The following is a 16486-nucleotide window of genomic DNA, read 5'->3' as shown; positions in this document are numbered from 1 at the left end:
GGGTGAGCTTCAGTTTCCTCATGTTCCAGGGGAGAATGCAGTAGTATCAATCCTTTTGGATCCTTGAGAATCTGTACATCTAGCGCATTTTGAACAGCTCCTATCTATCAAAGTAAATGCTTAGTAAGAGTTAACCATTTTAGTACATACAAATAGGTAGAAGGATAATTGTATTATACCTTTCCCATATGATTTCAGTGCTTTCAACCCTCTCCGTATTAGTCTTCCAAGATGACTTTGTTATCATGACCTCCCTGATTTTATAAACTAAAATTAATATTGAGCGTGATATCATTTGTATTGTGAAGGTAACTTACAACATGGCTCAGAGGCATAATTCAGTGTTGTCTGCACTGTTGAGGAGATGGAAGAATATTTTATGCTCACCAATTTTTAAATAGCTAATAGATTGACAGTGTACAGGTGTGTTACATATGTGTATCTGTAGGCTCTGTGTATAATTTCATTCATCAAGAAATAGAAACCAGATTACTTATAATGTGTATAAATCAAAAAATATATAATGATTAAACATGATGCTGCAATACACAAACTCTTACTGAAATAATACAAAATATCACTGTGATGACAGTGATGGAATTTGGGTGAGAATACATTTTAACTATGATCATAGATGTGTAAATTACTGAGTGCAATTACCTCAAAACTTTGTACCCCTGAATATCTAAAACAAGCAAAAGAAGTAGTTAGACACATTGCCTTAGGTTAACTCCCCCAAATGTCTTTGAGACAGTTTTGAATGTAAGAAGTAATTTTTATTTATCAACTCATCTTGGAAATACCTTTAATCTTTTGAGAAAAATATTGGAGAGAAGAAAAATTTGAGCTGCAAAAAAATTATAATACGGCCTCATACCATAACAAGAAGAGGACTGGAACTGGCTTACCTATTCAGAGCTATCTTCAGGGCTAAGGGTTTTATAAATACTAAAACCAGTGTTTCCTCCAATAAAAGGGAGTAACCTGCAGCAAATCAGCCACATCAATGATAGCAGTAGGCCTATCGCAATCCAAGGCAGATTCAGTGACATAAGGACCATTAGCAGCCCACGTTTCCTGGCGTGCGTATGAATACCGTGGTCCTGAGGAGGTTAATGAGCACTTAGGTCACAGCATGAAGCACATGCGTAAGTGCGTGCACATACCTGAACATACACAGTTGAATATTGTTGAGATTATTTAAAATGTGTTTCAATTTGAAAGAAAATATTTTATTGCATGACTTAAATGGCAGGAAATAGGTTGCTCTCAAGAGTTTGGGATCCTTTTTTGGATCTACAAGCTAATCAGATCTTTGGGAGGTTATGGCTGACCCTTCATGAGTAGGAATTACTCTAAGTAGGCATTAACTCTAAGCCATTCCAGAAGAGCCATAGGAACCTGTTTTTCTTCCTCTGACCAGGAACAACCAAACGGAGAAACAAATTACTACATCTGACTGTGCTAAATGGACATTGTTTGAGCTGTTTTTGTTTTCCTTATAGTGATTCTGATGTATTTTCAATAAGAGTGAATTTCAATTTATTCATTTCTTTAATGAATACGAGGCACCTTAGAATATTCAGTGTTTTAGGCATTTTCACAGTTGAGCCATTGAGTCCTAATTCAGTCTCCTAGATATGGACTATTATGACCCCAATAAAATGAGTATGACATGTGAAACATGCAAGTGCTCTGTAACTTGACTAAGATCACACAGATGGTAGGTAGCCAGAGTTTATTTCTAGGATCTGATATCTTAAATTTGGAATGCACTGAAGTGAGTTTTATTAAAACACACTCATGGCTCTCACTACACATTTGAAGGGAGACATGTACTCTATTTCTTTATGGTTCTCTGTGTCTATTATTGGTCCACAATTTAATATTTCAGATGGATATATTTTATGGTTCCATCTATCATGGAATAAAGCTTTAACGCTAAGGTAACCTCAGGGATCATTCAGGCCAATCTGTCAAATTTATAGCAGAAGGGAAATGAATACCTGTGGTCATAAACATAGTTAGCAATATGTCCAGGACTTCTCCATCTCAGAGTTCTCAGTTCTGTCTTCTTTCTTCTCAGCAACAAACCAACTTCTGCTGCTGGAATACACCTCTCTGTTGCCTCAGTTACAGAGCCCCTTAGTTTTCCATCATGCATGATTTGTGTAAAATCAGTGACTTAACCAAAAAGATCCCCTTACCTCTTGAATTTGGATTTTTTTTTCCTTCAGGAATAAATAGAATCACTTCAAAAGGACAAATATAAAATAGGAGATATATTCATGTGAAGTTAGATTTCCCGAAGCTTCCTTTTATTAATAAATATTTAGATTATTGGAGTGAGATGGGGCCAGTGGCGCAATGGATAACGTGTCTGAATATGGATCAGAAGAGTATTGGAGTGAACACAAGAAATAAAAGCATTCTTGCTCACTCTATAGATTAATCCAAGTGAAAGCTAATGTAACTTAAAATATTTAGTTCCACATACTTAATGACACAAGGCCAGTATATGAGAACCAAATATGTATTGTCAGAAATAGTCTGTTCTCTCTTTTTAGCTTCCTGCTAAAAATAATACACTTTCAAATTTAATTAAAATATAATGATGTTTTGTCTCACAGCAAAATGGCTGGTGATCTCCTAGATTGTTGGGAAACATCTCAGTGTCAGCGTGATGGGCTTGTGGAAATTCACAAAAGGAGAGAACAGTGGGGAGGGGAGGGAACTTGGGGAGAGGGAAGGGAAACCGCAGTGTCTATTAAACTGTGTCATAAAATAATAAAAACAAAAAATATATAATGATGCTTTTTACTTGGTGATTATGACTCAAAGATGATTATGACTTCTAAGATTGTAAGGAGGTTATTGCTAGGTATTTACCAAGATTTTTAAATCAATTTACTCAACAGATTTTATTTCCAAGGAGACTTTTATGTGAGTTGATTGTAAAAAAGATTAAAATGCTAAAGTCAATGATAATAAAGTTTCAATATCAAGTTATATTTCTGTATAAATTTAAATATCTATAACTAGTTTGTATATATGTGATGTGTGGGGAACTATGGCCATAGACCACCCACTCAGATATTGTGGTGCAGCGATGACATTCTCAATACAGAAGTACTGGAGACAATTATGGTGAACTTGTCCGTTTATTGATAACCAAGCTCAAGCTTATATAGGAAGGGTCCTGGGGAAAGCCTTAGGATAATAACAACATTTCTATTGGATATAAGCGTCTATTACATATCATAAACCTAGCCAATCAGTACAACTGCACATTTTAAGATGTAGGAGTAACATGTAAAATAAATAAGCATTTTTGAATATATTACATAGAGAAGGTATGATAAATGGCAAATTATGAACAATTTTAGTTAAAATTGGACTGTAGGATGTGGACAACATATCCCCAACAACTGTCTACAAAAATTTCACCTCCATTCTGGTGATATGTGATGCAGACTTTGGGAAAACTCACCCCATTGCCTAACTAGGACTTTTATATCTGTCTTGTTCATGATCTTTACCTTCACTAAACTGCTGCAAGATGATATATTTATGGATAGTCTAGAATCTTTCAATACACCCCCAGTTTTTCTTTCTCCTTATATGACAGTTTCCTCATGGAAAGATATTCTAAATAGTAATTTGAATAATAATTCTGAAATGTGTATCTACATATTAATCCTGATGGGTGAATATGGGTGTATTTATCACAGTTGTCAAGCATTTATGGAACACTCATTGTGATGTGTTAGCTGAGGTTCACAACTTTTCTGAAAGGCAAGTCAAGTCATTGAGAGTCAGTAATGGATGTCTGCTCTCAGATTGTGGATATTTATCTGCAGAACAATAATTAAGGTTTCTATGATCTATAGCTACTATGTGTCAGTATTTAAGTGTTAAGCATAATAGAAACCCTCACACAAACTATGGGATAGATGTTACTATGCTTATTTCATGAGGAGGAAAGTGATATCAACAACGTTAAATGATTTACTTAGAACCCCGTATCAGAAATATGGCAAAGTTGCGGGTTTGGACCAAGAAATTGACTGTAGAATTTGCACCCAATTCCATTCTAATGACCCAAGTTACCCTGTGGCCAAAGTAAGAATGGAGTCTCCAAACCATACAGTTAAAATTCTTGCTAAAGTCTGAAAGTTTGTGCATTTTAACTAGATGTTAAATATTTTAAAAAGCTCAGTCACTTGCATTATTGAGCTCAATTCATAGAAACCTCAGATCTTTTCTTCTGTGAAACTGCTAGGATCTTTCAAAACTATGTACATTAATTTCTATGTATCTGTATGACTCTGTTCCAACAAATGGGAATTGGCTCAGTGTGTAGTCTCACAGTAAGGAACCAACCCTCACATTCATCGCTAGTTATCTAGTTTGCTTAGAACAAGAAACTCCACTTTTCACATTTTTGGCATTTTCATAGTTGAAACAGCATATAAATAGTGTGCAACCAACCCAAACACATACACTGCATTTGTTGTCTGCTCTATTGAATCGATGTTGGCTGTGTTTCTGTTGGAACTAGTGTTATCATAATGTACTTCGCATGAGCTGAGATAGAAAGAACCTTGAAGATGGTACAGGACAGATAGGAGGTATTGAGTTTAGTTTAGTTCAGTTCTTTTTCCCCCAAATAATGCACCATTCCTTGAATTATAATTAATGACCCTTCTTTATTCATCTTTAAGTTTCTAGGGACTTCATTTGGTTTATTTTTGTCATTACTACTTCTGGTACTCTGCTTTTTCAGTTCCATCACTCTAAAGCACGAGTTTGTATTGATGGAATCCCTCAAACAATATGACTCACCAATGCTGCTAAATCTGTTTTACAAACATGTGTTCACTTTATAAAAATAATTACTTTAATAAAAAAGAATGTGACTCTAATGAAATCCTCCCATAACAAAATCCTTTCATATCAACTATAATGCAGATAAATCTGTTGTGAGCAGTCTGCAGACAATTCCACACTGATTCAGCGTGTGAAAACAGAGCTTCAAGTGGCAGTTTTAACTACTGACTTGGAAGTATCCATTAGTACAACGATGTTACCTGGTTACAAAGCAACATTATAAATGTATTTCGATGATTTGATGCTTATGATATAGTGGCTCATGTTTTTATTGCTTTTAATGATCATTGCTGGGGGAGGGAAACACAGCAAAATCGTCACCTGGCTTTTGTAGTGAGTTCTGATTATTTTAAAGAAAATATTTTATCTGGACAGACAGTATTAAAGGTCAAACTAGTCTTTCATAAGCTGAAATGCTGTGTACAGAGTAGCAAGGAACTGTTAGAGCTTTTGAAGTTTTGCTTGTTTTGTAGAATGTGCCAATGAGTATTTAATCTGCTATAACAAAACACCATATACTGAGTGACTTATCAGCAACAGAGATTTATTTTTCACAATTGTGGTAGCTAGGAAGAGCAAGGTTGAAGTGCGAGGAGCTTGGGTGTCCTAGGAGGATCCCCATCCTGTTGTTCTCAGCCACTATGACCTCGTGTCATTAAAGGAACGTGAGATCACGCAGGTGTTTCCTTTAAAGTCATTAATATCATTCAGAAGACTGTTCTGACAGTCACCTCTCCAAGTCCTCACGTGCAAGCACCATCGCCTGGGAAGTTAGGGTTTATTATGTGAATGGGGAGAGATCTTGATGTTTCAACCATTATGTAATCTTAAATTTCCTAGTGTGTGTGAGTTAGTTCCCTAGTAGTAAAATACACATCATTATTCCTGTATATGTTCAAGAAATACATGAATGATATTTCTAATAGGATTATATTTACTTCAAAGAATTATTATCTAGCTAAATCATCAACAAGTAAAGCATTATTCTCAATTTAGTCTCCTTCATTATTCAATCAATTACCAAGGATAATTTTTTATTTTATATTTAATATCTCACTTTGCAAGCATACCTTGCGATTATTATCCCCATTGTATGCCTTCTGGCTTCATTTTGTCAGAGTTATTTAGTCATGAATGTAGGAGCCAAAAGAGTAGTTTAAATATTTAAAATAAAATTCCTGGAAAGGAATAGTGTGTGATACAGTCCTAGAATAGTGGAAATCAGGTGCCTTAAATGAGTGCAGTATAAAATGCATTCGATAAATGTGTGCAAGTCTATTAGGCTAATGTCAAAACACATTACATATTCTGATATGAATGGATCAAAAAGATAATAATGAAAGCTTTGTGGACATTTCTTAACAGCACAAAATTATTTGGGAGGACATAAAACGCTTTATTTCCAAGCAGTAATTTTACATTTTGATCTTTTAAGTCTTGAAGGGCTATATAGTATCAATTTTTCTCGTTCTAGAAATTTTCAATTTGATCTAGTCAAACAGAGGGCACTGTTTAGGAAAGAGGGCAAAAATACCATAAATTCCACTTGCGGGTTGATTTCAGAAAACGCTAATACATGCAGTGTCACCCAACTGCTGACTGATGGAGCTATTGAAAGCATTATCTCCATGGGCTGTGTTTAATGGGCATTTGTGTGGAGCTTGGCTCTTGATGTTTTTGGAGCAATCTTCTCTTTACACTACACTGGGTATACGGTTCATTATTTTTTGACCTGCTTGATTTATGTGTCTGTTTTCTACAGCTTTTGTTTTGATATCAGAAACCATTAATCCATCAGAGCCCTGAAGTTGTAATGTTAACTGCCAGCAGCATTGATTTGCAATTGGCATAAGAGTGTGACTCAGCCATTTTGTAATCATTTAATTCCGTTTTTGAATGGTTACTTCCGTCACTGAAATGGTCAAATATAGAATTTTCCATAACGCCATCAAAAGTAGCTTCCCTTTAATCTAATCTCATATAGTTTATTGAGCTAATTTCCTTGGTTTTATATAATGGTTTTAGCAAAGGATATTATTTAATAATTCATAGTTTTGCTACTACTGAAGTGCAATTAATTAACTGTTTCTTCTATGGATTATAGTATTCTTACAAATTGTGTAGATACAATATGATACATATGTATGTGTGCATATGCATATACATAAGTTTATGTCTGCATGCATGCTGTGGGTGAGAACCAACTATTCAGTTGGCAACAAATTTTATTCTTCAATCTTCCTGTATGTTTTATGAAGACAGCATATTTAAGGATATCTTGTGGGTCACTATTAAATTATGTATTTCACTTGGTGATTCTTATAATGGCTACTACTATCATAAGAACACTTTTAAAAATCAGAATTTTAAGACAGCTGAGGTAAAATAATTAATAAAATTGCTGTAATTCTTCAACCTCAACAAAGTTTGTGGTGGTACATTTGGCAGTATTAAGCCATGAGTAAAATATCTTTCTAAAATTATAGATTGGTACATTTGTTTGAAATGAATGTGTGGGAAAGATTACATTAAATGGTTACTGAGAAGAAAATGATTAGGAATAGGTGGGTCAGTCCAAGTATTTGCTAGTTATCTATTTAGACACCTGCACACCTCACTAGTGAAAGTTTGTGAACGAATATTAAGTATGAGAAAAATTATCAAACTTTTAGCTCATGTGCAGGCAATTCATTCATCTTCATATAACTTTAGCAAAGGAAAGGCCAATATATACAGTTTGCTCCACTCCCTACTCCTAGGTTTTCTCTCATTTTGAAAATAACCCAGTGTTCTGGTGACACTTAAAGAAATGAAGCATTTGCAACTGAATGTTAACAGACTCCTTTATGGACTATGAAAAATGCAGGCATTAACTATCGCTGGAGACTTGATGTTTTTCAGGGAATGATGTACCTGGAAGAACGACGACTTGTTCATCGAGATTTGGCAGCCCGAAATGTCTTAGTGAAATCTCCAAACCACGTGAAAATCACAGATTTTGGACTGGCCAGACTCCTGGAAGGAGATGAAAAAGAGTATAATGCTGATGGAGGAAAGGTAAGTATCTTTTTTAGAACACTGTAGCTATCTCTTAGTATTTTATCAGAAAAACCATTGATCCTGAGCTTTGGATTATAAAGTCTTCTTAACGCATACATTTCCTTAATGCCCATGATTTGTGTGTGTGTGTGTGTGTATACACACAACCAGCTCCCATTTCTCAAATTAACTGAAATAAAGCAATGCCTGTCTAGATCCAAATGGTCTTCATGTTAAATTCAAAAAGCTTATGTGGGTGATTCGCCAGGAACCCCAGAAATTAAACTTTCACACAGAACTATAGAGCTTGTGCCATTCATCTTTAGGGAAGAGGGCTAATTCTTATAGACAGATGTAACTTTGCATGCATAGACTGGAGAGAAATTCAGCTACCAAAAATTGCCTTAATTCCTTGGAATATTGATAAACCTAGTGAACTTTTAATCCTGCTATACCAGATACAGTAGATTACATTTTTGTTGTTTTTTTTTAACTCCATTTCCCCCCCATGTCTTCTATCATGGTGCATGTTTTACTCAAGTTATTTTCTATCTGACTTTCTCTAGTAGAACATCATATGTTATACTGTGGGGAATCTGAAAAATGCCACTAAATCTCAGAATCCACCTGATAATTATGTCCCTACCTCACCTAACCCGCTATGTAGCCTCAGTTCAAGTGTTAAATTTTGTATTTCCTCTTCAAGTTGCTGTTGAACTTGACATCCTTTATTCTTTGCTTTTAAAGATTTATTTACGTACTTGCTGGAAAAGGAAAGATAGTCTTTCATATGGTAGTTCGTTTCCTAAATTGCCGCAGTAACTAGGTCTGGTCAAAGTGATGGTGGGATCCAGGAATGAGTAGCAGGTACCATGTACTTGGACCATCATCTCTTGCCCTCTCAGGCTCAAGAAACAAGAAGCTGGGTGAGAAGCAAGTTAGGACTGGAACTGGCACTCAGATACGGCAAGACTGTGTGGCAAGAAAAACTTGACTGCTTTACTACCTGCAAAATTGGCCATTCTTTTCTAGTCAGTAAGGATAGCCCTTACACAGATAATTCCTATAGTCTATTAGGGAATCCTATGTCACAATAGAGCAAATAAAATACCCAAAAGTAACCTTTATCTACGGTGACTTGCAAATTTACACAAGCACAAACATTGCTCACATGACATATAAGTGTTTATTGTGATTCTTACTTACCATGGGTTGACCAAATGTATATTGTAAATATTTTACAATGTTAAGCTTTCACATGCTTAATACCGATGGCATCCTAAACTCTTGTATATCTGCATAGCACACAGTTAAAAAAAGAAACTTCAATTTTCTGGAATTGTTTGATTTTTTTCCTTCATTTTATTACCCTATTTTGCTTATCTACTGTAAAATTTCAGGAATTTGAGGCTAAGGCTTTGAAATTCACTGCAAGATTGTGCAGAAGTCTATAAATTACAAGACTTCACTTGTCCTGAGAACATGCAGCTGTAGGATTTGTCTAAAGCAAGATTCATTACAGCATTAAATGCTTGGTAACCATTAAGTCTTTATCTAGCCACCTGCGATTTAAACGTACTGCTTCACACATAGTCCTTAAAGTCAGCTAGCTCCTTGCCCATAGGGAAATTATTTTCAATGTGTCTTCTGTTCCCTTTCACTGAATACCATGATTTTGTCACACAGTTACCTTGGTGTCACCTTGGTGAGCAGCCAACCTCATGATTTCAAAGGCCTATTTAGTTTTCAGCTTTCAACTGCAAAGTAGATGTGTTTATCTTTATTCTGTAGAACCTAATTATATTCCCAGCTCTGTCCTTCGCAGTTGAAATGCATTCTGCTGACCCATCATAAGCAGGGTACATGGTTAAGTTGTTTTTCTTGTAGTGATGATAACTTCGTGCTGATTGTCTCACACTGTTTGATATAGTTTCTATTCTGACAATGGTGCATATTTTCGGTTCTGGCTAGCCAAGACAAGGGAGGTCATTTGTAGCTGGGGAACAAAATAAAGCTACCTTTGGAATTCATGATTTTAAGCAATTTAACGAACAAATTATATTAAGAGGAGAAAGAGAAGATCCAAGTCTGGAATCAGTCTGTTATGTAAGTTTCCCAAAATGTGTCTAAGGGTGAAAGTGTTAACTAAAAATGTGAAGAACATTATTTTCTTTTGAGAAAAAGAAGCATTAGGGACACAGTTTAAGAAGAGTGCAAATCAGATATTTAAATTTTATGTTTTGGTTCAGAACATTGAATAGTTACTTGATTATTGAATGTTGAAATATATAGAAAATTATTCTTATTTCATTACTTTTCATAGTTTATAAAGCTTTTGTTTTAAAAATGGCATGTCTGAGAGTTAATTCCCCTGAATTCATACAATTCAACTAATTTTCTCCTTATATTTAAAAATACCTTATATATACATATATATGTATGTATTAACACATACATATGAGAGTATATCAAATAATTCACGGAAATGTAATTAAGCATTATATTTATTTTGGTGAAAAAAAATTTGCGAAAGCCATGCAGTTTTTTCATACTATAATTTTCTGTGAACTACTTGAAAGCTCCTTCTATGAATGGACTTAAAAATCTTTTGCACCTAAATAAGCTTATCTTCTAATTTGATTTCCACAAACTGTTTGAAATATTTCCGCATTTATATCTATATATGTAATAACACCTGTAATTGAAGTAAGCTAGGACACTGACATTGGGAAATAACTATGGAAATTATTTTATGTATTGCAAAACTTTTACTCTTGAATAGATGCCAATCAAATGGATGGCTTTGGAGTGTATACATTATAGGAAATTCACACACCAGAGTGATGTTTGGAGCTATGGTAAGTAAAGCTTCCTTGTGAACTAGAGCTTTTAAAGTATGGCAATGTAAAATATCTTTAATCAAATTATTTTATTGTATTAGAGAAATCTTTTTGTAAGAACCATATCCTAAAGGCATTTTCTCTTTATACTGTTATTTTTAAACATACTCTAGCATCTGACTTTTCTGTAATTTCATGATTCAGTAAAATGTAATACACTGATGTCTCTACTCATGTGCTATAAGCGCTGGCCTGGTAGTAACTTGTGGTATTAGGATTTAGAGGTACAGTACAATTCATTTTATTGAAATACAAGTTTTGATTCACCTTTTTAGTTCTAAAATCATTTAAGATAGTCTAGTAAAGTGGGTTTTTCTGCCCAAGTAAATGCCTTAGGAGGCATTAAAATTTTGGTGAAAGTTACACAGCATTCAACTTAAATAATAGCAGCAAATATTGTTTGAGGTTTAGATCAATATTGTTTGAGGAGGAATACTTGGCAAAGCTAATTGTTAAATTAGTATAGAAAGTAAATATACGTTACATGATATGTGGAATATATAGCTACAGATATCGTAGGTATTGCATGATACAGAGAAAATAAACATAATACATGATACTATCTGGGTTATATTGTTTGTGTATTACATGATAAAGGTAAGCAAAATATATTATATGATGTAGATACTATATGATGGATTTATATATTTCAATATCACATATTGTGCATTAAGTGTTTTTCCTTTTTCTTTTCTTTTTCTACATAATTTCCATCCATTAGATGTGGCAATCTATTGTAGGAAAACTTATTTGGAAACATTTAGTTATCTGAAAGAGTGACAGAAAGACAGACAGAGAATCTTCCATCTGCAGAAACACTCCTGACATTGCTCTAATGGCTAAGGCAAGCCCACGCTGAGGCCAGGATTCAGGAGTTTCCGGAGCTTCCCATCTGGGTGGCAGGGGCCTAAACACTTGGAGCACGTTCTGTAGCTTTTTCTGTGCCATCAGCAGGGAGCTGAGTTGGAAACGCAACAGCAGGGACTTGGATCTGTGCCATTAGAGACGGACGGCATCACCGTAGCTGTACTGCTCCAACATGCCAACCTCTGTAGGCAGATGTGGAGTGTCCTTAAAGCAAGTGGACAAAAGAGTCATATTTTTTAACAATAGTGTCTGCCTTCTGGAGAAAATCCCTGTTAAACAGAGTATTACACTTCCCCCATATTGATTGAGAAAATCCCAGGACTATTCAGTGAAGATAGAGGTTACATGATGATCTTGATATAGAGGTACATGAGTGAGAGAGACAGAGAGAGAGAGAAAGAGAGAGAGAACATTCTGTTTTGATACATAACCCAGGTTATCAACAAGTTTTCATAAAATGTCATAAGATTTTTAGGATGTATCGTATTTGATAGCAAAAGTACTACAAGTCAGAGAAATACACCTTTTTAGGGTGTACCATTATGAAAAATTACCATGGGGGTGCATCTTTATGTTTATAAAATTTTGTATACATATATATATCTTTAAATTATTGGATTGCAAAATAAGTTTTAAGGTTTTTTTTTCTGATTTTGTACTTTCATCTGAAAATATTCCTGTTTAGCCATACCTTATCATCCCCACAAAGATATTAATTGATTGTTATCTAAAGAAATTGTGATTTTGATGTTTCAACTTAGTTCTTTATTTATATACCTCCATTTGCAATGTTTTCTATTAGTTTTTATTTTAATTGCTGGATCTGAGAGTTATACTGGAAGTTCATACAGATGCGCACACATTTTTTCTTTCATAACTGCCTAATCAAATAAAAATATTCTTGTAAAATATATACTCTAAGATGGTGAACTAACTAGAAAATAAGTAATTCACTTCCTCAGTTCCAGCTTGCCTTGTGAACAATTGGTTTAATCATTGGCTCTAATGAAGTTCCCTGTTTAATATGAAGAACTAAGGATTTAACAAAGTTCAGAGAGTTAAAATGCACCACTAGTTACATGTTTATATTATGTTTAAGAACTGTAAGATATAAACATTAACAAAAATTCATAAAATATGCAAATTACTTTATGTCTTATATTTTATCAGCAGAAAGTGATACATATTGTTATAAACAAAAGAAGCATTTATTTTTTATAAAGTCTATTGGAAACTGCAGTTGAAAAGAAAGCATTACTCTAAATTAATGCATTTTATGTTAAAATACACTTTGTAATATTATCATGCTCACCTGGTTATTTCTGAACCTAAATAGTTTTATTTCTAAGAAAAATATAATTTTTAACTATGTAATTATTATACTGTAGAGAAGAGGTATGAAAACTGTCTGTTGCATCTAGCATTTAAGGAATTTGCCTTTTCAGAGGAAGCCAGTGTTGTTATAATTCAAGGAAATAATGTCATTATCTTAGGGATAAATTGGTCTTGATTCCCTTATATTTTGCAACTGTCCACCTGACATACACTATGTTATATGTGGATTGCTATTTACCCAACATCCTATATGCACTACAGAAATAAATCTATTTTATTCCACTTAATTTTATCGTCAGTTGAAAAGAACTACAGTTCTTTACCCTATCTTATAAGTATACAATCATTCAGGTACCTCAGTTTTACCCTTTAGGGCTTTTATTGTAGAGTGACTAGTTTCAAATTTAGTATCATATTTATCGGCAATTACATTTATTTGTTATAGACCATATGTATGATAAGCTAATTGTTTGGGGCTATAAAATGGTATAGTAAAACATAGCTTGGATAAGCAAACAGCATTATTTGTAAATAGGAATGGGGAGCATATTCTATATTTTGATGCATAATTTAAATTGTTTGTGCTATTCATTAAAGTGCATGGACATTAGCAAGTGAATTCTCCGCAAAGATGCTGGTACTGGGATGGCCATCTGGATATATGAATCTGAAAACCCATTCACCTCTCTCTTCTAATTGATTTTTATAAAGCCCTGTGTTTTATCAAAGGCCTGTAGCTGATTTGTGCAAGTATATTGGTTCTATGCTTATGTAAGAATTTCATCTCTGTAGGAGTAACTATATGGGAACTGATGACCTTTGGAGGAAAACCTTACGATGGAATTCCAACCCGCGAGATTCCTGACTTGTTAGAGAAGGGGGAACGTTTGCCCCAGCCTCCCATCTGCACTATTGACGTCTACATGGTCATGGTCAAATGTAAGACTGCAACATGCGTTTATTAGCATCTTCGTCATCCTTAGTAAAGAATTATACCTATTACTCTACTTGCAGACTGCATCACTGGCTTGAGAAATGCAGCAGTTCAAAAACAATCATAAAACGAGCTTGTAAATACTCGTGTTGTGATCATTAATGCACAACATGGCATGGCTCAGTGCTGTGGTATCAAAATTATATGACTCTTACACTTATAATTTCTACGACAATGAAGTTTTCTTGAAGTAGTCACAATAAGTTTAGTAATAACATTAATGTTAATAATGTTAATGGGAAATGTTTAAATAAATAATTTAAACATAAAGAAAACTTAAAACAGCTTTAGTAAAAATGAATCAGATGGAAATAGATTTAGCAGTCTTACTCCAAAGACAGCAAAGGTAGAAAACTGGGCTTCTGCATTGAACAAAAAAGGTTATGAGTGCTTCCTTCTTTTGTTTCAATTTGATCATTTGTTTACATCAAACTGTCTTACTTTTCATTCCCCTTCCTAGGCCCCAGACACATCTGCACGACAAATGTGTTTTAGAAGCCTAGACCCTTAATTTAAATAGAATTAAGGAAGTCTCTGGGGTTTCTGACTTAATTTAAGTAAGATTAACACACAGCAGTCTCTCTGTATAATCTGGGGTTTTCCCCTTTTGATTTACACAGGTTTAGCAGAGAAACAAACTGGTGAAGGTGAATAAGCATCTTATTAATAAGAGACTTTGGACCCAGGTCTACCCAGATTTATATTCATGACATGTGTGATGCATTCTGACAGTGAGGAAAGAAATAAAACATGTTCTTTGCAGTTCAGGTCAGCATGCCCTTTTCTTAAAACCATAGTTCTATTTACTCAATATTTAGTTAGAGAAAAACCAATACTCACCGCAAAGTTAACCTTTTTTGTCTCCGATAGTTCCAGAAATGCCTACTTTCTCATTAGCATCTTGACATTAGCAAGCATTTTAAAGAAATGGCTGCATGTAGAATATAGACCTTAGAGCTTTCTAAGAAAAAAAAAAGCAGCTGGCAGTAATGATACACAAACTTATAGCAAAGATTCCTAGATGTGGAATTAAAATTGAACTCCTAGAAAAAATGGAGACAAAATTATTAGCTTTATTTGTTCAAAATTGCTGGGTAGACATCTATAGACTAAAATTTAGGAATGTGTGTATTCTGTGGTTTTTTCACATAGCTGGAATAGGAAATGATATAAAATACTGTAAAAATATGGTAAAATCAGGAACAGATGTACCTAATAGAGATTTTTACTCCTTTGTTTTTTGAGAGTTAAAACTTAAGAATAATGAATTATTCAGCAAGAAAATCAAGGGAACCTTGATACCTTCATTTGTATTATCACCTCAGTGTTAGAAACATAACCAGGGGAGGTAAGACTCATTTGATCTAGGCACCTAGTAAAATAATACATAGCTTAAAATTTTCTGATAGCAATTTTATGCTGGAAAGACTGGTACTAAGATAAGTTAATGGCTACTGCTAAACGAACATTATCAGTTCCTTGGCCTTATTATTTATTTTCCACCAGGAAAAGGCTGAGTGAGGAATTTGTTCTCCCTTCCTGCCTTTCCTCTTTGTATTACCATATATTATTGGAACCAAATCATTTTTTTCATACCACTCTTGTCAAAAATGATGAGTAATATTCTAATCAACACATCTATAAAAGGAAAGTGATTTTAATTATCTTTATATTAAAGGAAAATATCTTAGATCATATAATTTCCCAGAATTTCTCTGAGCTTCATTTTCTAGCAAGAAAAACAAATGCTGAGTCACATCAACAAAATAGGAATTGAATGTAATTTTATAACATAGTACATGGCATTAAAAAAATCAGCAGAGTAATCTTATCTACCAAATTCTTTCTTTTGTTTATTTTTCAATTAAGATTATGAAAACACTGTTTTTTCATACTTCCCTTTTCCTATTTGTACATATAGTAACGTGTGTATTCTGTGTGAATGCCCAGGCTGGATGATTGATGCTGACAGCAGACCGAAATTCAAGGAACTGGCTGCTGAATTCTCAAGGATGGCCCGAGACCCTCAGCGATACTTAGTTATACAGGTTAGTACATGTCACTTGCTTTTAAGACCACCCCCATGGCCAGTCTGCTCTTAAGTAGGAACAGCACCTAGACTTTGGAACAGTAGACGTGGTCACTAACATTGATTAAACAGATCATCAAGTGAAATAGCTTAAAGAGAGCTTTTAGCTTCATAGAAAACCACCCTGGAGCACCTTCTCTTACTAGTCAAGTGGCTCTGCTATTGAATAGCTAAATAATTATGATTCTACATGAATACATAAGGTCTTTATTTTCAGACCAGCCTTGAGGAACTACTTTTTATTAACGTTATGTGTAGTTCATGTTCATTATTATTATAATATTCTCTTTCAGAATCAGATGAAGGATTTTCACCTTCATCTTGTCAGTGCCTATAGAAAATGAATCAGATCTTTCAGACTATTAAATTTTA

General features: G+C 34.2%; 1 protein-coding gene across 1 annotated transcript in view; it reads left to right on the top strand.

Moving 5' to 3' along the window:
* The window catches only part of ERBB4 (erb-b2 receptor tyrosine kinase 4), a 472537-nt gene that overhangs the window by 420184 nt on the left and 35867 nt on the right, over positions 1-16486 (top strand). Inside the window, exons 20-23 of the mRNA XM_040984395.1 lie at positions 7792-7947; positions 10712-10787; positions 13824-13970; positions 15976-16073. Coding sequence (XP_040840329.1) covers positions 7792-7947; positions 10712-10787; positions 13824-13970; positions 15976-16073 — 477 coding nt within the window. The remainder of the gene's footprint in view (positions 1-7791; positions 7948-10711; positions 10788-13823; positions 13971-15975; positions 16074-16486) is intronic.

Source organism: Ochotona curzoniae, unplaced genomic scaffold, assembly GCF_017591425.1.
Source record: "Ochotona curzoniae isolate NIBS_2020 unplaced genomic scaffold, NIBS_Ocur_1.0 contig_4148, whole genome shotgun sequence".
Classification (NCBI taxonomy): Eukaryota; Metazoa; Chordata; class Mammalia; order Lagomorpha; family Ochotonidae; genus Ochotona; species Ochotona curzoniae.
Note: the sequence above shows the minus strand (reverse complement) of the source record. Positions and strands in the feature narration are given on the sequence as shown.